Source organism: Pseudophryne corroboree, chromosome 4, assembly GCF_028390025.1.
Source record: "Pseudophryne corroboree isolate aPseCor3 chromosome 4, aPseCor3.hap2, whole genome shotgun sequence".
In the NCBI taxonomy this organism is placed as follows: domain Eukaryota; kingdom Metazoa; phylum Chordata; class Amphibia; order Anura; family Myobatrachidae; genus Pseudophryne; species Pseudophryne corroboree.
In genome coordinates, this window is record NC_086447.1 from 388,710,094 (window position 1) to 388,734,651 (window position 24,558).

Below are 24,558 nucleotides of genomic sequence, written 5' to 3' on the forward strand. Positions count from 1 at the left end.
GATAAGCAGGGGAGAGTCCGGGGAGCTTCCTCTCAGCGCTGTGCTGTGGAGAAAATGGCGCTGGTGAGTGCTGAGGAAGAAGCCCCGCCCCCTCGGCGGCGGGCTTCTGTCCTGCTCAAATATCGAAAAAACCTGGCTGGGGCTCTTTATATATACAGTGCCCAGCTGTATATATACATATTTGCAGAAAAAGAGGTTTTATTGCTGCCCAGGGCGCCCCCCCTGCGCCCTGCACCCTTACAGTGACTGCCGTTTGTGAGTGCTGTGTGGGATCAATGGCGCACAGCTTTACTGCTGTGCGTTACCTCAGTGAAGATCTGAAGTCTTCTGCCGCCTCTAAAGTCTTTTTTTCTTCTCATACTCACCCGGCTTCTATCTTCCGGCTCTGCGAGGAGGATGGCGGCGCGGCTCTGGGACGGACGGCGAGGGTGAGACCTGCGTACCGATCCCTCTGGAGCTAATGGTGTCCAGTAGCCTAAGAAGCAGAGCCTTGAAACTCATAGAAGTAGGTCTGCTTCTCTCTCCTCAGTCCCTCGATGCAGGGAGTCTGTTGCCAACAGGCTCCCTGAAAATAAAAAACCTAACAAATATACTTTCTTTCAGGAAACTCAGGAGAGCTCCCTGTAATGCACCCAGTCTCCTCTGGGCACAGTAGTAAACTGAGGTCTGGAGGACGGGCATAGAGGGAGGAGCCAGTGCACACCCATACCTAAAGTTCTTTCTTAAAGTGACCATGTCTCCTGCGGAGCCCGTCTATCCCCATGGTTCTTACGGAGTCCCCAGCATCCTCTAGGACGTAAGAGAAATAATTAGATGGTGAGTGATTTGCGAACGGATTTGCAGCTGACCGGCATTTGCAAAGCTTTTCGCACGGCGTATGCAGACTTGCACGGGGCGGGTATTCACTCTGTTTGGGCGGCAACTATCCGTTCGCAAACTGTTGCAAATTCGCAGAGGAGCGATTAGGTCTGAATCGGGAACTAAGCACTTTGGGGCTCATGCAAAGTTGTATGAACATCAAGAAGTGAAACGCAAAATGCACTTTTTTCATACTGTACTTGGCAATAAAAAGCTGAATGCCTGTATGTACGTCCCTACTGTGTCTCTCCACATAGAAGTGGAATGGGAAGTAAGGGCTGGGATGATGTAACCAGAGGGCATGCTTGCGCACATTAAGTAGTATTAAGAAGGAAAGCCTGTTGTGCCTACTTCCTCCCTAGTTCAACATCCTTGCTGATGATTATGATCCTTTTTTACCTGTAAAAAAATGTATTAAATAAAAACACTGCCCCCTCCAATAAGAATTTGTAATAAAACCTGTACTGTTTATTTTTAGACTAGAAAAAGCACCACACACAGGGGGTAATTCAGACCTGATCGTTCGCTAGCGTTTTTTGCAGCGCTGCGATCAGGTCAGAACTGCGCATGCGTATGCACCGCAATGCACAGGCGCATTGCACAGGTACAAAGCAGTTTGTTGCTCTGCATTGGGTTTGTGCGAAGAATCCATTCGCACGGGCGATCTCAAGGTGATTGACAGGAAGAAGGCGTTTGTGGGTGTCAACTGACCGTTTTCTGGGAGTGGTTGGAAAAACGCAGGCGTTCCCAAGCGTTTGCAGGGCGGGTGTCAGACGCCAATTCCGGTCCCGGACAGACTGAAGTGATCACAGGGGCTGAGTAAGTCCTGGGCTACTCAAAAACTGAACAAAATCTCTTTGTACCGCTCGGTATGCGATCGCACACTTGCAAAGCTAAAATACACTCCCTGGTGGGCGGCGACTATGTGAACGCAGGACTGTAAAAAACAGCTAGCGAGCGATCAGGTCTGAATTACCCCCTAAATCAGGTGATTCTTTTTGTATTTGACACAAGATTGGCCTATTTTTATTTGATCACCATACACTAACTTCTAGGAAGGCATCTAGGGGTAGATGTATTAACAAGCATGCGCTTGCCAATATCTGTGCAGACCCGCTGCACCTCCAGGTACATCGCAGTAAAATGGGTCCACATATTGGCAGTTTGTATTAAAGAAGGTGATGTTGCTTACCTGTAAAATACTATCTAAAGTAAAATATATACAGTAAATTAATATTAGTATGAAAGTTATAGCTGGCCCTATGAAAGGCGCCATTACACCACCTTAAAATGATTTTCATGCCATATATAAATTTTGAGCATGCATAAAGAGACTTCCCTATTCAGGTCTTGTGAGAAAGCCATGATGAACTGCCATGTGTCACCATCACACAGCAATGCTCCCCATGTAGTTCCACCTCTCCCCTGGTGTTAAACTAGAAGGCCAGGTATTTAGCTGCCAAGGCCTGGTGAGAACAGGGCAATTGTAATTGTTTACAGTAAAAATAAACATCAGTTAAACAAGAGATGCTACAGTAATATCCAAGCTTCCAATGGTAACATAGCTAAATTGACTTACAGTGTCCACAGGGTACCCAATTCATAACAAACCACCAAATATTAAGCATGGACGCATGGTGGTAAACATGTAGGACGGTCATTTGGTGGTTGTTTTTGCGGAGTATGAAGAAGAAAGTATCCATGAATTCAATGAGTTTGGAAAAGTAGTACCACCACAAGACTCGAACTATCTGTGAATATGAAACAGAATTTAATTTCAACATAAATATATGACTACATATGCAGTGTGTCAGGGCAAAAATGCATAAAAATGCCAAAACATAAAATGTAAACATACGCTCAGAGGATAACAACTATGGACTTTTGTCTATGATCATTAGGCAGCAATGATGCCGGTAGTGATCTCAACCCAAGTGACCAGATTTGGCAACTCGTGTTTTTTTTTTTAACATTCCGCTAGCAACAGTGTTTATTACTGTTCTAATGGTTCTTAATTATTTTATTGCACGAATACAAAAGCATGAATTACTAAACTATACAATACTACTTCAGTAGGGGGTCACTCCTGCGATCCTCTCTGCTGTTTCCTGATGGTCTGGAAACTCCGCATGCGCAGAACAGGTCCTGCGATCGAATCGCAGGGATGCGAACGCCTCAGCCTGATTGACAGGCATAGGCATTCGGAGTGAGGTACAGGAGCAGCTGGTGTTGGGAAAAATGTTTTCCGGGAGTGGTGAGGCCAAGGTCTGCGTCCCAGATGCAGTTTCCTTGGCCTCGCAAGTCTCACTGCGACAGCAAGCCTGATAAAGCTCAGGCTTACTCAGTCTGCCGTAACCTGTGCTGTAGCAAGTGACAGTGCACCCATCGCTGCTGCTGGTTTGTGTAATGGGACCTGCCGGTGAATGCTGAGTCTGCATGCTGCAGGCGGCTGAATCACAGCATTGTTGGAGCCCTGCCAATTCACTGCAGGCCCCGGTCCCTGTAGACCGGCTGAGATCGCTATCTATATAATACTGTAAGTTGTGTATATATACTGTATACCAGGGCTGGCCAAACCGGTCCTCAAGATCTACCAACAGTTCATGTTTTCCAGGCCTCCTGGAGATCTGTAGAATTGTCAGTTAGGAATGAATGCAGCACATCTTAATTAGTAATGACTACACCTGTGCACCAGCTAGGTGGTCTGGAAAATGTGTACTGTTGGTAGATCTCGAGGACTGGTTTGGCCAGCCCTGCTGTATACTGTATGTATTATACAACTTGCCTCGGGGCGACTGGGATGAATTTCAGTCCCTGGCCCCAGTGACCAGCTTACAAGCATACAATAATATACCTTGTTTGGCTTGACTAAACAACAGGCATTAATTATGAAAACTTTACAGAAGAGATGCTTTAGCCCCTACAGTCTCATTCTGTCAATTTCATAGTACAGTTTAGAAAAGTCTCATGATTTAGAGGGATGAAGAATACATACTGTATAGTAGGGTAAAATATAGACGGGTATAAGGTGCTTAGCAGGGGTCCTCAGTGGGGATCAGTATGATTTGCTGATGGACGGGATGCTGGCGGCAAGAATATCGACAGCGGCATCCCGTCCATCAGAATCCCAACATCCCACCAGTAAGCCCCCTAACCCTCCTCTGCCCCCTACCCTAACCCTCCCTTGTGGGTGCCTAACCCTAACCCTCCCTGGTGGTGCCTAACCCTAGCCCTCCCTTCCCCACTGCATAAACCTAACCCACCCCACTTGATGCCTAACCCTAATCTCCCCGTCTGTTCTGTGTGCATAACCCTAACCCTCCCTCCCCGGTCCCTAGCCCTAACCTTTCTAGCCTTGCAGCCTAACCCTGACCCCCCTTATTCTGCCTAAACCTAACCTCTACCCCCTCCCCCGCGGCAGGACGCAAGCGAATCCCGCTGTCCGGACGATCGGATGCCGGCTGTCGGTAATGTGACGCCGGCATCCTGTGCGGTGTTGGTATCTCGGCGCCGGCACTGCCTCCTAATTCAGGATCCCGGCGTTGGTATATCGATCGCCGGGATCCCGTCTGTTGGGAAGCTAACTGCTTCCCCCTCAGAGTGGTACCCACTCAACATTACAGGTGGGTGTTCAGGTTTTTAAAAGATAATTCCACTCAAAACTCCCTGGATTTGAAAATAAATGATAGGGTATGTTTTGGTTAAAGTCTGTCCCATTATTATTGACTTTAATTGCTGTTCAAATTATGCTTGAGCCGACTTTCTTTAAAATGTAATTTGTATGTAGCTTGCTATATCACAGGTTTACAGAATGGACAACTGCCAATTTTGTTTTTACACCGTTATACAATTTCTTTATTGTCATTAGAAAAGGAACACCACCACCTACTTGGAGAGAGCTTAGCATTATAGCTCCCAGTCAGAGACTGTAAAAGTGATTATAAAATACTCATGTATCACTTCTACATAAATCATGTGGCACATTGTGCAGTTTTAGAACAAGGGCTTTCACTTTCTGACTATAAGTTTCACTTTAAACACATATAAACCCAAATGACTCAATAAACATGCACCAGTCGCTAAGGAAATGACTGATTCACAATCACACTATTCACAGGTCTAGAAATAACCTGAGTGGAAATAAGAGTCAATGAGCAGGATGGAAAATTAGCAGATCTGTCATTTTCACCTCCTATTTTTGTTATGCCTCCGTGTTCACTCCATGTATTTCTTTTGCAATTTAATGTCATTATTTGGAAGGGTGGGTTGCTGAACAATAAGGGGTCAGGGTTTCCGACTGACAGGTAGACAGATATTAGAGTAATTGCTGCAGATGGCCGCTCTTTACTTTCCCCTTAGTGAATTAAGCAGAACCTTGTTATCATATAAGGCTAACCGGACGACACTGTACACCAATTGTATACCTGCACTTCATAGCTTGCACCAGTCACCCATACCCAAACCAGTTAATGCTAGGAAACTATTATTTTTAATATAAAAATGGCTGCTCACTGTGATGAAAAGGATATTATATGGCCAATTAATTATCTGTTAATAGATTAAAATCATGAAATAACATAAATAAAAATAAACCTGTTGCTATCTTACCTTCATGTCTGCATCTCCTCCACTATGAGTATCCTGGCAGAAAAAGTTGTAGCTTCCTTCCCATACACCTGTTACAAGCTAAATACAAACACAGCTGTTAGTGTAAAACCATGATACAGTGATCACCCAAATGCTGAAAATGTAATCTAATTTGTGAATATATTATTGATTAATATTCTATTTTATCTGTAACTTATTTATTGTGAGGCTTAAATAAATACAGCAAGTGTTCTAACCACAGAGCAACAGGATATAAAGGGGTAATCCTAATTGGTGCAAGGTACCACCATCTTTTTCCCTGCAAAAAGACGTGCATTTTCTCTGAGTAGACAAACAGATTGTAAAATATAGCTTTAGCGGAATGTATTTTCCTCACATACATGATTAATGTAAGGGATAAATCAAGAAATAAATAAATTGTTCATAGGTTGCAGGTTAAAGTGAATTTTCACTATTTCCAACTTGCATACTTTCAGGTATATCCAGAAAGATAGACACAGATTTATTAACCAGGAGCAGTTACAGGTAGTGAAATAATTGGCCGTAACACTGCCCATTTAAGAATAAGGGAAGAAGGCGTTGGAGCACTGGCTGGGTCCTCTTCCAATATACAGTAAGAACATCAGACACAATGCTCTTTACACAAGAGAAGCACCAGCCTGTAGCATAAGTGCATAAGTGCTACTGTATGTAAGGGACTGTTTATGTGCTATGGAGATGAAAAATATATATATATTCGGAAGATATCCACGCGAGTGAAGCCATGGGCAAACTATCTATCTATCTATCTATCTATCTATCTATCTATCTATCTATCTATCTATCTATCTATCTATCTATCTATCACATGTGCCTGGTTGCCAATTAATAGTTCTAGATCCATCATTGTGCACATCTTTGAGGCTGTACTTCCAAGGCGGAACACTCCACTCAGTTTATATATTTATTCCTAATTGTATGGAATACTAGATAGATTCCATCTGGTCCCTGATTGGGACATTTTAAGCCAAATTCTTCTAGAACAAACCTTAGAAGTAGGTTAATCCTTACAGGAAGAGGGATTTACCTCAAATCACTCATACCTCTGCTTACTCCATTACAGCTTGGGATTTACCCCTGAGGAAGTCATTTTGATGAAACGCGTTGGTTTCTATGAATTCCATCTGTATCTACATGAGCCAATAACAGAATGCAAATTACTGATTTCTTCATGAATATTTGATTACACAGTGATCACCGGATGTCTCTTACGTCGTGTACAATATATGGATTTTTTTTTTTTTATGTATCTGCACTCAACTTGGAATGTTTTAATGGACATTTTAACAAATTAGAAAGTGTTTTATGTTAAAATGCCTTTGAATTTATAACACTTATGGTGGTATTACTGTACACATCACTGGTATTAGTTTATCGCCCTCAGATCCCATAGCGCAAGACTTGGCATTTTTGCTTGTATATATATATATATATATATATGGCGTGGATAGACGGCGGCACTCAGACAGACTCCCGCCGTCTATCCACGCCATATATTAGTGACCCGGAGTCACCCGGAGGGCACCGCAGCATTTACTACACAGGCGTCCAGGAGTGCCGGGCCATCCACAGCCACATTATATATATATATATATATATATATATGTGTGTATATATCTGTCTAAGGGATCTATTTATCACCATCCACATCTGAGGACGTGATAACATCGTCCCAATCCGCAATGCAATAATTGACGGTAATTGATTGCATCACATGGATCAATTATCGCATGTGGGGACACAATTTGTGAAAAACCTCTGTCCCTGCGAATGCCCTTCACTAAAAATACTCAGAGTATGTGCTGCCGTTCCCCCATCCATCGTAACTACCCTCCTGTGCTACGACCCCGCCTCCGCTGATTATATGCACCTACACCCAGGGACTGGTGATCGGTGCTCCGGGAGGGGTGCCGGTCATCGGACTTTCTTCCTGCTGTGACCCCGGTGTGGTAAAGTGAACTGCCCTTTCGCAGCATCACTTAACTGCATCGGGGGTCACGCAGCAGCACCCGACGACTGGCAGTCCTCACCGGAACACTGATCACTGGTACCTGGGTGTAGGTAATTATGTGTTTTTTGGTGGGGCTTTTTTTTTTTTACAATGATGATTGTGTTACCAGCTGAAAACACCCTTTTCCACATTATTTTAGTAAAAAAAAAAAAAGTCAATAAAAATGCCTCTAAAATAAAAGCAGTGGGACAGCCAGCAGCAGGTCCAAACACATGCAGCAAATATCCAGAAGTGGAAAGGAAGGCTCTCACTAGGCTTCTTAAGTGAATTCTGCTTTTATTAGCACATGTAGAAACTCATGCCAATCAGTTTTTGTCTTGTCAGACCTTTCCCAAGACTCCAGCATCAAACCACTAGCATAACATACCAGGACAGAATCTGTCCGAATGTTTATTAATCTCCACATATCCCACAAACAGAGCCTGGAAAATGAAATAACTTGTAGAGAGAGAGGGTTTGGTTAGGGATACCGCATAGGACAGTGGGGAGATGTAGAAGAAATTAGTGTTTTTAGTCTCTGAGGAAACGGACGGTAAAGACAGAGGTCTTTATGTTTATCACTGTATACCTATTGCTTCATACTTATTAGGTAAAGTATTATGTGATTGTCAGTGGTGCTTCCATGGGTTATTAACATAATTCAATATGTAACTAAAGAGAAGAAGAAATAACCTTGGGTGGGAGTACTCAACCTCAGAGACAAGAATGTGGTAGTTTTACATTAAAACATATCTTTTATTAATTATACTCTAAATACAAAAAACACAGAGAGAGCCCAATATGTATAAAAGTTGTTTGTCAAGCTTCGTGAACATAATTCTTACCGTGAAAATATTTTAAAAATCGTGACGTATCAATTGCACAAAATATGTATGTCAGAAACCGTACAAGGTGGTCCTCAGTAGTAATAATGGTGTAATCCTGAACCTACAACACCTGGTATTCTCAGGTGGTCATCCAACCAGGTACTTGCCAGGCCCGATACTGTATTGCTTCCAATATCAGACGAGACTGGGAATATGCAGTGTGATTGTAGGTTCCGCGGGACCATCATGAACGCCGGAATCCCATGCGCTGGCATTACATACTGATTCCCTGTTGGCCTGAAATACAACCTGCTCAGGCTCCCGGGTGCAGTAACCAACAGTAAGCCTGGGTCTTGAATCTGTACCATAGCAAGAGAGAACCACAGGTTGCCTCCTCCCGTTTTTACGCGCTACAGCACACCAGGGACTCACTTTTTTATAATGAGCGGGTCCTGCAAGACGCGCCGTGAGCCAGAGTCCTGTGTGCGCCTCAGCCAATAGCATTTCAGTACTGATGATCACTGGCACAATTTCTTCTCACTATATTATTATATCTAGACAGGTAGTGCAGTTATAAAGCAGTTTAAAGTACACCATTTGGCATTGTTAAATAAAAATGAACCACAGGGCATTACTTATCAAGCAAAATATGTTTTATTTAAAAATTTATGATTTTTAAATATTTACCACATCATGTCAGGCTTTGCCTTTAACTAACATCATGTTCAACTGTGATGGTAAAATTGGCAATTCAAAGACACTTGATAGATAATGTTTGTTATTCAAATGACACTCCCTGCCTATCATTAATTATCAGCATCACTTTGCAATTGTATTCCATCAAGCCATCAGTGGATTTAAACTGCACAAAATGTAAGCACATATCTTACATACATTCTACTAAAGAGTGTTGTTAAGGTACAATAGTAGTTTAATAGATGATGTACTGTATATTTAAACAAAATGAAAATATGGGTCTTATACTGTACATTTAACAAAACAAAAAGGGCCCACTGAAATGTGAAGTTAGCAAATCCAAAATCAGCTTATGTACTGCTTCATCCTCAGCACAGCACACTGAGTGAATACATGTATCCCTGACATGTACATTGCAGCAGACCAATACGAACTGTACATAAAACGGAGTATGAACCGTCACCCACACTTGTTGCACATCACACACTGACTGATTCCAGTTAGTCCTACTCACTGGTGGGCAAAAAAAAACAGGAGGGGAGGCCCACTGGGTGTACTGGAGGATGATCAGCACCGCAGAGAGGGATAGATGGTGACACACTGATAGTGACATCAAATGCAGTGTTTCTTGTTTACAAAAGTGGCAAATAATATGAATTTACTCACCGGTAATTCTATTTCTCGTAGTCCGTAGTGGATGCTGGGAACTCCGTAAGGACCATGGGGAATAGACGGGCTCCGCAGGAGACTGGGCACTCTTAAAAGAAAGATTAGGTACTATCTGGTGTGCACTGGCTCCTCCCTCTATGCCCCTCCTCCAGACCTCAGTTAGGGAAACTGTGCCCGGAAGAGCTGACACAACAAGGAAAGGATTTGGAATCCAGGGTAAGACTCATACCAGCCACACCAATCACACTGTACAACTTGTGATAACCATACCCAGTTAACAGTATGAACAACAACTGAGCCTCCTTGTACGGATGGCTCATAACAATAACCCTTTAGTGAATCAATAACTATATACATGTATTGCAGAGAGTCCGCACTTGGGACGGGCGCCCAGCATCCACTACGGACTACGAGAAATAGAATTACCGGTGAGTAAATTCTTATTTTCTCTGACGTCCTAGTGGATGCTGGGAACTCCGTAAGGACCATGGGGATTATACCAAAGCTCCCAAACGGGCGGGAGAGAGCGAATGACTCTGCAGCACCGAATGAGCAAACTCAAGGTCCTCCTCAGCCAGGGTATCAAACTTGTAGAATTTAGCAAATGTGTTTGAACCCGACCAAGTAGCAGCTCGGCAATGCTGTAAAGCCGAGACCCCTCGGGCAGCCGCCCAAGAAGAGCCCACCTTCCTTGTGGAATGGGCTTTTACTGATTTAGGATGCGGCAGTCCAACCGCAGAATGTGCCAGCTGAATCGTGCAACAGATCCAGCGAGCAATAGTTTGCTTTGAAGCAGGAGCACCCAGCTTGTTGGGTGCATGCAGGATAAATAGCGAGTCAGTTTTCCCGACTCCAGCCGTCCTGGAAACATAAATTGTCAAAACCCGGACTACGTCCAGCAACTTGGAATCCTCCAAGTCCCGAGTAGCCGCAGGCACCACAATAGGTTGGTACAAATGAAACGCTGATACCACCTTTGGGAGAAATTGGGGACGAGTCCTCAATTCTGCCCTGTCCATATGGAAGATCAGATACAAACTTTTACATGACAAAGCCGTCAATTCTGACACACGCCTAGCCGAAGCGAAGGCCAACAGCATGACCACCTTCCACGTGAGATACTTTAGCTACACGGTCTTAAGTGGCTCAAACCAGTGTGATTTCAGGAAATCCAACACAACGTTAAGATCCCAAGGTGCCACTGGAGGCACAAAAGGGGGCTGAATATGCAGCACTCCCTTAACAAACGTCTGAACTTCAGGCAGTCACATCCTTCCTAGCTTTAATCAGCGTAGGAATCACTTTGTCTGGAATGCCCTTTTCCGTTAGGATCCGGCGTTCAACCGCCATGCCGTCAAACGCAGCCGCGGTAAGTCTTGGAACAGACAGGGCCCCTGCTGTAACAGGTCCTGTCTGAGAGGCAGAGGCCATGGGTCCTCTGAGATCATTTCTTGTAGTTCTGGGTACCAAGTTCTTCTTGGCCAATCCGGAACGATGAGTATAGTTTTTACTCCTCTCTTTCCTACTATCCTCAGTACCTTGGGTATGATAGGAAGAGGAGGGAACACATAAACCGACTGGTACACCCACGGTGTCACTAGTGCGTCCACAGCTATCGCCTGAGGGTCCCTTGACCTGGCGCAATATTTTTTTAGCTTTTTGTTGAGCGGGACGCCATCATGTCCACCTGTGGCAGTTCCCAGCGATTTACAATCTGTGTGAAGACTTCTTGATGAAGTCCCCACTCTCCCGGGTGGAGGTCATGCCTGCTGAGGAAGTCTGCTTCCCAGTTGTCCACTCCCGGAATGAACACTGCTGACAGTGCTAGCACGTGATTCTCCGCCCATCGAAGAATCTTTTTGGCTTCTGCCATTGCCATCCTGCTTCTTGTGCCGCCCTGGCGGTTTACATGGGCCACCGCCGTGATGTTGTCTGACTGAATCAGTACTGGGTGGTTTTGAAGCAGGGGCTCTGCTTGACTCAGGGCGTTGTAAATGGCCCTTAGTTCCAGTATATTTATGTGTAGTGAAGTCTCCAGACTCGACCACTGTCCTTGGCAGTTTCTTCCCTGAGTGACTGCCCCCCATCCTCGGAGGCTTGCATCCGTGGTCACCAGGACCCAGTCCTGTATGCCGAACCTGCGGCCCTCGAGAAGATGAGCACTCTGCAGCCACCACAGCAGAGACACCCTGGCCCTTGGGGACAGGGTGATCAACCGATGCATCTGAAGATGCGATCCGGACCATTTGTCCAACAGATCCCACTGAAAGATCCTTGCATGGAACCTGCCGAAGGGAATTGCTTCGTAAGAAGCCACCATCTTTCCCAGGACTCGCGTGCAGTGATGCACCGGCACCTGTTTTGGTTTCAGGAGGTCCCTGACCAGAGATGACAATTCCTGGGCCTTCTCCACCGGGAGAAACACCTTCTTCTGTTCTGTGTCCAGAATCATGCCCAGGAAAAGCAGACGCGTCGCAGGAATCAGCTGCGACTTTGGGATATTCAGAATCCAGCCGTGCTGTTGCAATACTTCCTGAGAGAGTGCTACGCTGACCAACAACTGCTCTCTGGACCTCGCCTTTATGAGGAGGTCGTCCAAGTACGGGATAATTATAACTCCCTTCTTCCGGAGGAGTATCATCATTTCGGCCATTACCTTGGTAAATATTCTCGGTGCCGTGGAGAGACCAAACGGTAACGTCTGGAATTGGTAATGACAGTCCTGTACCACAAACCTGAGGTATTCCTGGTGAGGTGGGTAAATGGGGACATGCAAGTAAGCATCCTTAATGTCCAGCGACACCATAAAATCCCCCTCTTCCAGGCTTGCAATAACCGCCCTGAGCGATTCCATTTTGAACTTGAACTTCTTTATATAAGTGTTCAAGGATTTTAAATTCAGAATGGGTCTCACCGAACCGTCCGGTTTCGGTACCACAAACATTGTGGAATAGTAACCCCTTCCCTGTTGAAGGAGGGGGACCTTGATTATCACCTGCTGGAGGTACAGCTTGTGAATTGCCGCCAGTACTACCTCCCTTTCCCTGGGAGCAGCTGGCAAGGCTGATTTGAGGTAACGGCGAGGGGGAGTCGCCTCGAACTCCAGCTTGTATCCCTGAGATACAATTTGTACAGCCCAGAGAAGTTTCGGAGACGCGCCCCCACCGCACCTGGCTCCGCCTGTGGAGCCCCAACGTCATGCGTCGGACTTAGTGGAAGCAGGGGAGGATTTTTGTTCCTGGGAACTGGCTGCCTGGTGCAGCTTCTTTCCTCTACCCTTGCCTCTGGCCAGAAAGGATGCTCCTCTGACCCGCTTGCCTTTCTGAGGCCGAAAGGACTGCACTTGATAATACGGTGCTTTCTTGGGCTGTGAGGGAACCTGAGGTAAAAAAGTCGACTTCCTAGCAGTTGCTGTGGATACGAGGTCCGAGAGACCGTCCCCAAACAATTCCTCACCCTTATAAGGCAAAACCTCCATGTGTTTTTTAGAATCAGCATCACCTGTCCACTGCCGAGTCCATAATACTCTCCTGGCAGAAATGGACATTGCATTAATTCTAGATGCCAGCAGGCAAATGTCCCTCTGGGCATCCCGCATATATAAGACGACGTCTTTTATATGTTCGATGGTTAGCAAAACAGTATCCCTGTCGAGGGAATCAATGTTGTCTGACAGGGTATCAGTCCATGCTGCTGCAGCACTACACATCCAGGCTGAAGCAATAGCAGGTCTCAGTAGAGTACCAGAGTGTGTATACACAGACTTCAGGATAGCTTCCTGCTTTCTATCCGCAGGCTCCTTTAGGGCGGCCGTATCCTGAGACGGCAGTGCCACCCTTTTAGATAAGCGTGTTAGCGCCTTGTCCACCCTAGGGGATGTTTCCCAACGTAACCTATCCGTTGGCGGGAAAGGGTACGCCATCAGTAACCTCTTAGAAATCACTAGTTTCTTATCAGGGGAACTCCACGCTTCTTCACACAAATCATTTAATTCATCAGATGGGGGAAAAGTCACTGGCTGCTTTTTCTCCCCAAACATAATACCCCTCTTGGTGGTAACCGGGTTAGTATCAGAAATGTGCAATACATCCTTCATTGCAGTAATCATGCATCGGATGGCTTTTGTAGACTGTACATTTGTCTCATCCTCATCTACACTGGAGTCAGACTCTGTGTCGACATCTGTGTCTACCATCTGAGCTAGCGGGCGTTTATGAGCCCCTGACGGCTTCTGAGTTGCCTGGGCAGGCGCGGGCTGAGACCCCGGCTGTCCCAAGGCTGCTGCGTCATCGAACCTTTTATGTAAGGAGTTGACACTGTCGGTTAAGACCTTCCACATATCCATCCAATCAGGTGTCGGCCCCGTCGGGGGCGACACCACACTTATCTGCCCCTGCTCCGCCTCCACGTAACCCTCCTCATCCAACATGTCGACACAGCCATACCGACACACCGCACACACACAGGGAATGCTCAGACTGAGGACAGGACCCCACAAAGTCCTTTGGGGAGACAGAGAGAGAGTATGCAGCACACACCACAGCGCTATATAACACAGGGATTTACACTATAAAAAGTGATTTACCCAATAGCTGCTTAATATCTTATTTGCGCCTAAATTTATGTGCCCTCCCTCTCTTTTTTACCCTTCTTGTATCAGGATACTGTAGGGGAGAGCCTGGGGAGCTGCTTCCAGCGGAACTGTGAAGGGAAAATGGCGCTGGTGTGCTGAGGAAGAAGGCCCCGCCCCCTCAGCGGCGGGCTTCTGTCCCGCGTTTTATGTAACTTAATGGCGGGGTTTTTTACACACATACAGTTTTCAGACTGTATTATGTGTATTTTATGCCAAAAGGTATTATAATTGCTGCCCAGGGCGCCCCCCCCCCCCCAGCGCCCTGCACCCTACAGTGACCGGAGTGTGTGGTGTGCTGTGGGAGCAATGGCGCACAGCTGCGGTGCTGTGCGCTACCTTAATGAAGACAGGAGTCTTCTGCCGCCGATTTCATCGCTTCTCTTCTGTCTTTGCAAGGGGGACGGCGGCGCGGCTCCGGGAACGGATGATCGAGGTCAGGCCCTGTGTTCGAACCCTCTGGAGCTAATGGTGTCCATTAGCCTAAGAAGCACAAGCTAGCTGCAAGCAGGTAGGTTTGCTTCTCTCCCCTCAGTCCCACGTAGCAGTGAGTCTGTTGCCAGCAGATCTCACTGAAAATAAAAAACCTAACAAATACTTTCTTTTCTAGCAAGCTCAGGAGAGCCCACTAGGAGCACCCAGCTCTGGCCGGGCACAGATTCTAACTGAGGTCTGGAGGAGGGGCATAGAGGGAGGAGCCAGTGCACACCAGATAGTACCTAATCTTTCTTTTAGAGTGCCCAGTCTCCTGCGGAGCCCGTCTATTCCCCATGGTCCTTACGGAGTTCCCAGCATCCACTAGGACGTCAGAGAAATTATGTAATTACAATTAGGAGGAGTAGGAAAGGACAGGAATACAATGATGTTCACAAATTAATGTGGGTAGTATTGGGTCTATATGACAATATAACTATGAATGAAAAAGTGGTTCATGCACACTGTTTCACTGGCATATGGTAATGATATTATTCATTACCATGAAGCCGGTTGTAAAACTTTCTTCCATCCTACGTCACAATGCTATATTTTTGAGGGCAGTGACATCAGATGCAATACGTAATTTACGTTTGTATACAGAGCTCTAACTTTGCATAAGGTAATGCTATTGGGCACATTAATTAAATGTACGTTTAAGCTTCCAGTGGCATCTATAAAATGGGTTGTTATAATCAAAGCATTTGTATGTTGCTCTTGGCACTGCTCAGCCTTTGCAAATCTGTCTCTATATATGCATATAAATATCTTTAAGAAATAAAAGCTTTACTACATACATAAACTTTGCAAATGCTGAATCTACTATACAACTGTTGACCACATTACCTTTCAGATATCTTAGTCTTCTTATGAGCAATGCTATACTAAATATGTGAGCAAGCTTAACAATGTTTCTCTTACGTCCTAGAGGATGCTGGGGACTCCGTAAGGACCATGGGGATAGACGGGCTCCGCAGGAGACATGGGCACTAAGAAAGAACTTTAGGTATGGGTGTGCACTGGGTCCTCCCTCTATGCTTCTCCTCCAGACCTCAGTTTATTACTGTGCCCAGAGGACACTGGGTGCATTACAGGGAGCTCTCCTGAGTTTTCCTGAAAATAAAGTATTTTGTTAGGTTTTTTATTTTCAGGGAGCACTGCTGGCAACAGACTGCCTGCATCGTGGGACTGAGGGGAGAGAAACAGACCTACTTTAATGTCAGGCTCTGTTTCTTAGGCTACTGGACACCATTAGCTCCAGAGGGAACGGAACGCAGGTCTCACCCCGCCGTTCGTCCTCCTCGAAGAGTCGGAAGATAGAAGCCGGGTGAGTATGTGAAGAAAGAAGACTTCAGAGGCGGCAGAAGACTTCAGTTCTTCAGTGAGGTAACGCACAGCGGTAACGCTGTGCGCCATTGCTCCCACACAGCACACACACGGCAGTCACTGTAAGGGTGCAGGGGGGGCGCCCTGGGCAGCAATAAGGACCTCCATTCTGGCTAATAAAGGTATTACACAGGCTGGGCACTGTATAGATGAGACCCCCGCCAGTTTTGAAAATTTTCAGCGGCACCGAAGCCCGCCGCTGAGGGGGCGGAGCTTGTTCCTCAGCACTCACCAGCGCCATTTTCTCCACAGCACACCGCTGAGAGGAAGATCCCCGGACTCTCCCCTGCTTACCACGGTGAAAGAGGGTTTTTAAGAAGGGGGGGCGCACATAATTTGGCGCAAAATACATTATAACAGCGCTATCTGGGTAAACATATTGTGTTTTTTTTCCTGGGTCATTAGCACTGGGTGTGTGCTGGCATACTCTCTCTCTGTCTCTCCAAAGGGCCTTGTGGGGGAACTGTCTTCAGATAAGAGGATTCCCTGAGTGTGTGGTGTGTCGGTACGCGTGTGTCGGCATGTCTGAGGTAGAAGGCTATCCTAGCGAGGAGGTGGAGCAAATGAATGTGGTGTCTTCCTCGGCAACACAGACACCTGACTGGGTGGAGATGTGGAATGTTTTAAGTGCTAATGTCAATTTATTGCACAAAAGGTTGGACAAAGCTGAGTCCAGGGAACATGCAGGGAGTCAAGCCCTGGCTGCCCCAATGTCGCAGGGACCCTCGGGGTCTCAAAAGCGCCCACTATCCCAAATAGAAGACACTAATACCGACACGGATTCTGACTCCAGTGTCGACTACGATGATGCAAAGTTACAGCCAAAATTGGCTAAAAGAATTCAATATATGATTATTGCAATAAAATAAGAATTTACTTACCGATAATTCTATTTCTCGTAGTCCGTAGTGGATGCTGGGGACTCCGTAAGGACCATGGGGAATAGCGGCTCCGCAGGAGACAGGGCACAAAAGTAAAAGCTTTAGGATCAGGTGGTGTGCACTGGCTCCTCCCCCTATGACCCTCCTCCAAGCCTCAGTTAGGATACTGTGCCCGGACGAGCGTACACAATAAGGAAGGATCTTGAATCCCGGGTAAGACTCATACCAGCCACACCAATCACACTGTACAACCTGTGATCTGAACCCAGTTAACAGCATGATAACAGCGGAGCCTCTGAAAAGATGGCTCACAACAATAATAACCCGATTTTTGTAACAATAACTATGTACAAGTATTGCAGACAATCCGCACTTGGGATGGGCGCCCAGCATCCACTACGGACTACGAGAAATAGAATTATCGGTAAGTAAATTCTTATTTTCTCTGACGTCCTAAGTGGATGCTGGGGACTCCGTAAGGACCATGGGGATTATACCAAAGCTCCCAAACGGGCGGGAGAGTGCGGATGACTCTGCAACACCGAATGAGAGAACTCCAGGTCCTCCTCAGCCAGGGTATCAAATTTGTAGAATTTTGCAAACGTGTTTGCCCCTGACCAAGTAGCAGCTCGGCAAAGTTGTAAAGCCGAGACCCCTTGGGCAGTCGCCCAAGATGAGCCCACCTTCCTTGTGGAATGGGCATTTACAGATTTTGGCTGTGGCAGGCCTGCCACAGAATGTGCAAGCTGAATTGTACTACAAATCCAACGAGCAATCGTCTGCTTAGAAGCAGGAGCACCCAGTTTGTTGGGTGCATACAGGATAAACAGCGAGTCAGATTTCCTGACTCCAGCCGTCCTGGAAACATATATTTTCAGGGCCCTGACAACATCTAGCAACTTGGAGTCCTCTAAGTCCCTATTAGCCGCAGGTACCACAATAGGCTGGTTCAGGTGAAACGCTGACACCACCTTAGGGAAAAACTGGGGACGAGTCCGCAGTTCTGCCCTGTCCGAATGGAAAAAGAGATATGGGCTTTTGTGAGACAAAGCCGCCAATTCTGACACTCGCCTGGCCGAGGCCAGGGCCAACCGCATGGTCACTTTCCATGTGAGATATTTCAAATCCACAGATTTGAGCGGTTCAAACCAATGTGATTTGAGGAATCCCAGAACTACGTTGAGATCCCACGGTGCCACTGGAGGCACAAAAGGGGGTTGTATATGCAGTACTCCCTTGACAAACGTCTGGACTTCAGGAACTGAAGCCAATTCTTTCTGGAAGAAAAACGACAGGGCCGAAATTTGAACCTTAATGGACCCCAATTTTAGGCCCATAGACACTCCTGTTTGCAGGAAATGCAGGAATCGACCGAGTTGAAATTTCTTCGTGGGGGCCTTCCTGGCCTCACACCACGCAACATATTTTCGCCACCTGTGGTGATAATGTTGTGCGGTCACCTCCTTCCTGGCTTTGACCAGGGTAGGGATGACCTCTTCCGGAATGCCTTTTTCCCTTAGGATCCGGCGTTCAACCGCCATGCCGTCAAACGCAGCCGCGGTAAGTCTTGGAACAGACATGGTACTTGCTGAAGCAAGTCCCTTCTTAGCGGCAGAGGCCATGGGTCCTCTGTGAGCATCTCTTGAAGTTCCGGGTACCAAGTCCTTCTTGGCCAATCCGGAGCCACGAGTATAGTTCTTACTCCTCTACGTCTTATAATTCTCAGTACCTTGGGTATGAGAAGCAGAGGAGGGAACACATACACCGACTGGTACACCCACGGTGTTACCAGAACGTCCACAGCTATTGCCTGAGGGTCTCTTGATCTGGCGCAATACCTGTCCAGTTTTTTGTTCAGGCGGGACGCCATCATGTCCACCTTTGGTCTTTCCCAACGGTTCACAATCATGTGGAAGACTTCCAGATGAAGTCCCCACTCTCCCGGGTGGAGGTCGTGCCTGCTGAGGAAGTCTGCTTCCCAGTTGTCCACTCCCGGAATGAACACTGCTATCACATGATTTTCCGCCCAGCGAAGAATCCTTGCAGTTTCTGCCATTGCCCTCCTGCTTCTTGTGCCGCCCTGTCTGTTTACGTGGGCGACTGCCGTGATGTTGTCCGACTGGATCAATACCGGCTGACCTTGAAGCAGAGGTCTTGCTAAGCTTAGAGCATTGTAAATTGCCCTTAGCTCCAGTATATTTATGTGGAGAGAAGTCTCCAGACTTGACCACACTCCCTGGAAATTTTTTCCCTGTGTGACTGCTCCCCAGCCTCTCAGGCTGGCATCCGTGGTCACCAGGACCCAGTCCTGAATGCCGAATCTGCGGCCCTCTAGTAGATGAGCACTCTGCAGCCACCACAGAAGAGACACCCTTGTCCTTGGAGACAGGGTTATCCGCTGATGCATCTGAAGATGCGATCCGGACCATTTTTCCAGCAGATCCCACTGAAAAGTTCTTGCGTGAAATCTGCCGAATGGAATCGCTTCGTAAGAAGCCACCATTTTTTCCCAGGACCCTTGTGCAATGATGCACTGACACTTTTCCTGGTTTTAGGAGGTTCCTGACTAGCTCGGATAACTCCCTGGCTTTCTCCTCCGGGAGAAACACCTTTTTCTGGACTGTGTCCAGAATCATCCCTAGGAACAGCAGACGTGTCGTCGGGATCAGCTGCGATTTTGGAATATTTAGAATCCACCCGTGCTGTTGTAGCAGTACCCGAGATAGTGCTACTCCGAACTCCAACTGTTCCCTGGACTTTGCCCTTATCAGGAGATCGCCCAAGTAAGGGATAATTAAGACGTCTTTTCTTCGAAGAAGAATCATCATTTCGGCCCTTACCTTGGTAAAGACCCGGGGTGCCGTGGACAATCCAAACGGCAGCGTCTGAACTGATAGTGACAGTTCAGTACCACGAACCTGAGGTACCCTTGGTGAGAAGGGCAAATTGGGACATGGAGGTAAGCATCCTTGATGTCCAAGGACACCATATAGTCCCCTCTTCCAGGTTCGCTATCACTGCTCTGAGTGACTCCATCTTGATTTGAACCTTTGTATGTAAGTGTTCAAAGATTTCAGATTTAGAATAGGTCTCACCGAGCCGTCTGGCTTCGGTACCACAAATAGTGTGGAATAATACCCCTTTCCTTGTTGTAGGAGGGGTACTTTGATTATCACCTGCTGGTGAATTGCTTCCAATACTGCCTCCCTGTCGGAGGGAGACGTTGGTAAAGCAGACTTCAGGAACCTGCGAGGAGGCGACGTCTCGAATTCCAATCTGTACCCCTGAGATACTACCTGTAGGATCCAGGGGTCCACTTGCGAGTGAGCCCACTGCGCGCTGAAACTCTTGAGACGACCCCCCACCGCACCTGAGTCCGCTTGTAAGGCCCCAGCGTCATGCTGAGGACTTGGCAGAAGCGGTGGAGGGCTTCTGTTCATGGGAAGGGGCTGCCTGCTGCAGTCTTTTTTCCTTTCCTCTACCCCTGGGCAGATATGACTGGCCTTTTGCCCGCTTGCCCTTATGGGGACGAAAGGACTGAGGCTGAAAAGACGGTGTCTTTTTCTGCTGAGAGGTGACTTGGGGTAAAAAGGTGGATTTTCCAGCTGTTGCCGTGGCCACCAGGTCCGATAGACCTACCCCAAATAACTCCTCCCCTTTATACGGCAATACTTCCATGTGCCGTTTGGAATCCGCATCACCTGACCACTGTCGTGTCCATAAACATCTTCTGGCAGAAATGGACATCGCACTTACTCTTGATGCCAGAGTGCAAATATCCCTCTGTGCATCTCGCATATATAGAAATGCATCCTTTAAATGCTCTATAGTCAATAAAATACTGTCCCTGTCAAGGGTATCAATATTTTCAGTCAGGGAAACCGACCAAGCCACCCCAGCACTGCACATCCAGGCTGAGGCGATCGCTGGTCGCAGTATAACACCAGTATGTGTGTATATACTTTTTAGGATATTTTCCAGCCTCCTATCAGCTGGTTCCTTGAGGGCGGCCGTATCTGGAGACGGTAACGCCACTCGTTTTGATAAGCGTGTGAATGCCTTATCCACCCTAGGGGGTGTTTCCCAACGCGCCCTAACTTCTGGCGGGAAAGGGTATAACGCCAATAATTTCTTAGATATTAGCAATTTTTAATTCATCTGATTCAGGAAAAACTACAGGTAGTTTTTTCACACCCCACATAATACCCTTTTTTTTTGTGGTACTTGTAGTATCAGAAATATGTAACACCTCCTTCATTGCCCTTATCATGTAACGTGTGGCCCTACTGGAAAATACGTCTGTTTCTTCACCGTCGACACTGGAGTCAGTGTCCGTGTCTGTGTCGACCGACTGAGGTAATGGCCGTTTTAAAGCCCCTGACGGTGTTTGAGACGCCTGGACAGGTACTAATTGGTTTGCCGGCCGTCTCATGTCGTCAACCGACCTTGCAGCGTGTTGACATTATTACGTAATTCCATAAATAAGCCATCCATTCCGGTGTCGACTCCCTAGGGGGTAACATCACCATTACAGGCAATTTCTCCGCCTCCACACCAACATCGTCCTCATACATGTCGACACACACGTACCGACACACAGCACACACACAGGGAATGCTCTGATAGAGGACAGGACCCCACTAGCCCTTTGGGGAGACAGAGGGAGAGTTTGCCAGCACACACCAAAACGCTATAATTATACAGGGACAACCTTATAATAAGTGTTTTCCCTTATAGCATCTTAATATATTATAATATCGCCACACAAAATGCCCCCCCTCTCTGTTTTAACCCTGTTTCTGTAGTGCAGTGCAGGGGAGAGCCTGGGAGCCTTCCTAGCAGCGGAGCTGTGTAGGAAAATGGTGCTGTGTGCTGAGGAGAATAGGCCCCGCCCACTTTCCGGCGGGCTCTTCTCCCGGTTTTTCTGACAACCTGGCAGGGGTTAAATACATCCATATAGCCTCAGGGGCTATATGTGATGTATTTTTAGCCAGCATAGGTACTTTCATTGCTGCCCAGGGCGCCCCCCCCAGCGCCCTGCACCCTCAGTGACCGTTGGTGTGAAGTGTGCTGAGAGCAATGGCGCACAGCTGCCGTGCTGTGCGCTACCTTAAGAAGACTGGGAAGTCTTCAGCCGCCGATTTCTGGACCTCTTCTCTCTTCAGCATCTGCAAGGGGGTCGGCGGCGCGGCTCCGGTGACCCATCCAGGCTGTACCTGTGATCGTCCCTCTGGAGCTAGTGTCCAGTAGCCTAAGAAGCCAATCCATCCTGCACGCAGGTGAGTTCACTTCTTCTCCCCTAAGTCCCACGTTGCAGTGAGCCTGTTGCCAGCAGGACTCACTGAAAATAAAAAACCTAACAAAACTTTTACTCTAAGCAGCTCTTTAGAAGAGCCACCTAGATTGCACCCTTCTCGGCCGGGCACAAAAACCTAACTGAGGCTTGGAGGAGGGTCATAGGGGGAGGAGCCAGTGCACACCACCTGATCCTAAAGCTTTTACTTTTGTGCCCTGTCTCCTGCGGAGCCGCTATTCCCCATGGTCCTTACGGAGTCCCCAGCATCCACTTAGGACGTCAGAGAAAGGATGTTTTGCATATCACACAGGAACCCCCTGTCCCTGACACGAGGGTACACATGTATAAGGAAAAGAAACCTGAGGTAATCTTTCCCCCTTCTCATGAGCTAAACGAGTTATTTGAAAAAGCTTGGGAATCTCCAGACAAGAAACTGCAGATTCCCAAAAGGACTCTTATGGCGTATCCTTTCCCGACTAAGGACAGGATACGGTGGGAATCCTCCCCAAGGGTAGACAAAGCGTTGACATGCTTATCCAAAAAGGTAGCACTGCCATCCCAAGATACGGCTACCCTCAGGGATCCTGCTGATCGCAAGCAGGAGGCTACCTTAAAGTCCATTTACACACATTCTGGTACCTTACTCAGACCGGCGATAGCGTCTGCATGGGTTTGTAGCGCTGTAGCAGCGTGGACAGATACCTTATCGGCGGAATTTGATACCCTGGATAAGGATACCATTTTATTGACCCTGGGTCATATTAAAGATGCTGTCTTATATATGAGAGATGCTCAAAGAGACATTGGCCTACTGGGTTCTAGAGTCAACGCTATGTCGATTTCTGCTAGACGAGTCCTATGGACCCGGCAATGGACAGGTGATGCCGACTCAAAGAGGCATATGCAGGTTTTACCTTACAGGGGTGAGGAATTGTTTGGGGAAGGTCTGTCAAACCTGGTCTCCACAGATACGGCAGGTAAATCAAATTTTTTGCCTTATATTCCCTCACAGCCTAAGAAAGCGCCGCATTATCAAATGCAGTCCTTTCGGTCAAATAAAAACAAGAGAGTACGAGGATTGTCCTTTCTTGCCAGAGGTAAGGGCAGAGGGAAAAAGCTGCCAACCACAGCTAGTTCCCAGGAGCAGAAGTCCTCCCCGGCCTCTACAAAATCCACCGCATGACGCTGGGGCTCCGCTGAGGGAGTCCGCCCCAGTGGGGGCACGTCTTCGACTTTTCAGCCACATCTGGGTTCACTCACAGCTGGATCCCTGGGCAATAGAAATTGTTTCCCAGGGTTACAAGCTGGAATTCGAAGAGGAGCCTCCTCGCCGGTTTTTCAATTGGCCCTACCTGCTTCTCCCCCAGAAAGGGAGATAGTTTTAAATGCAATTCACAAATTGTGTCTTCAACAGGTGGTGGTCAAAGTTCCCCTGCTTCAACAAGGGAGGGGGTATTACTCAACCCTAATTGTAGTCCCGAAACCGGACGGTTCGGTCAGACCCATTTTAAATTTAAAATCCTTGAACCTATAATTGAAAGGGTTCAAGTTCAAGATGGAATCGCTCAGAGCGGTCATCGCCAGCCTAGAAGGGGGGGATTTTATGGTATCCCTGGACATAAAGGATGCATACCTTTATGTTCCCATATATCCACCTCATCAGGCGTATCTGAAGATTTGCGGTACAGGATTGTCATTACCAATTTCAGACGTTGCCGTTTGGGTTTTCCACGGCCCCGAGGATTTTCACCAAGGTAATGGCGGAAATGATGGTGCTCCTGCGCAAGCAGGGTGTCACAATTATCCCGTACTTGGACGATCTCCTCATAAAAGCGAGATCACGAGAGCAGTTGTTGAACAGCGTGTCACTTTCACTGAAGGTGTTACAGCAACACGGCTGGATTCTCAATATCCCGAAGTCACAGTTCCTACGACTCGTTTGACCTTCTTAGGCATGAATCTGGATACAGACCAGAAAAGGGTTTATCTTCCGATAGAAAAGGCCCAGGAACTCATGACTCTGGTCAGGGACCTATTGAAGCCAAAACAGGTGTCAGTGCATCACTGCACTCGAGTCCTGGGAAAGATGGTGGCATCTTACAAGGCCATTTCCTTCGGCGGGTTCCATGCGAGGACCTTCCAATGGGACCTACTGGACAAGTGGTCCGGGTCACATCTACAGATTCATCAGTTGATCACCCTGT

General features: G+C 47.1%; 1 protein-coding gene across 7 annotated transcripts in view; it reads right to left on the reverse strand.

Annotated features, from left to right (window-relative positions):
• Nucleotides 1-24,558, reverse strand: part of ELOVL5 (ELOVL fatty acid elongase 5) — a 181,404-nt gene that overhangs the window by 17,605 nt on the left and 139,241 nt on the right. For all 7 annotated transcript variants that reach the window (XM_063916702.1, XM_063916706.1, XM_063916705.1 and 4 more), the window contains exons 4-5: nucleotides 5,467-5,544; nucleotides 2,438-2,609 (exon numbers count right to left, since the gene is read on the reverse strand). In XM_063916702.1, coding sequence (XP_063772772.1) covers nucleotides 2,438-2,609; nucleotides 5,467-5,544 — 250 coding nt within the window. The remainder of the gene's footprint in view (nucleotides 1-2,437; nucleotides 2,610-5,466; nucleotides 5,545-24,558) is intronic.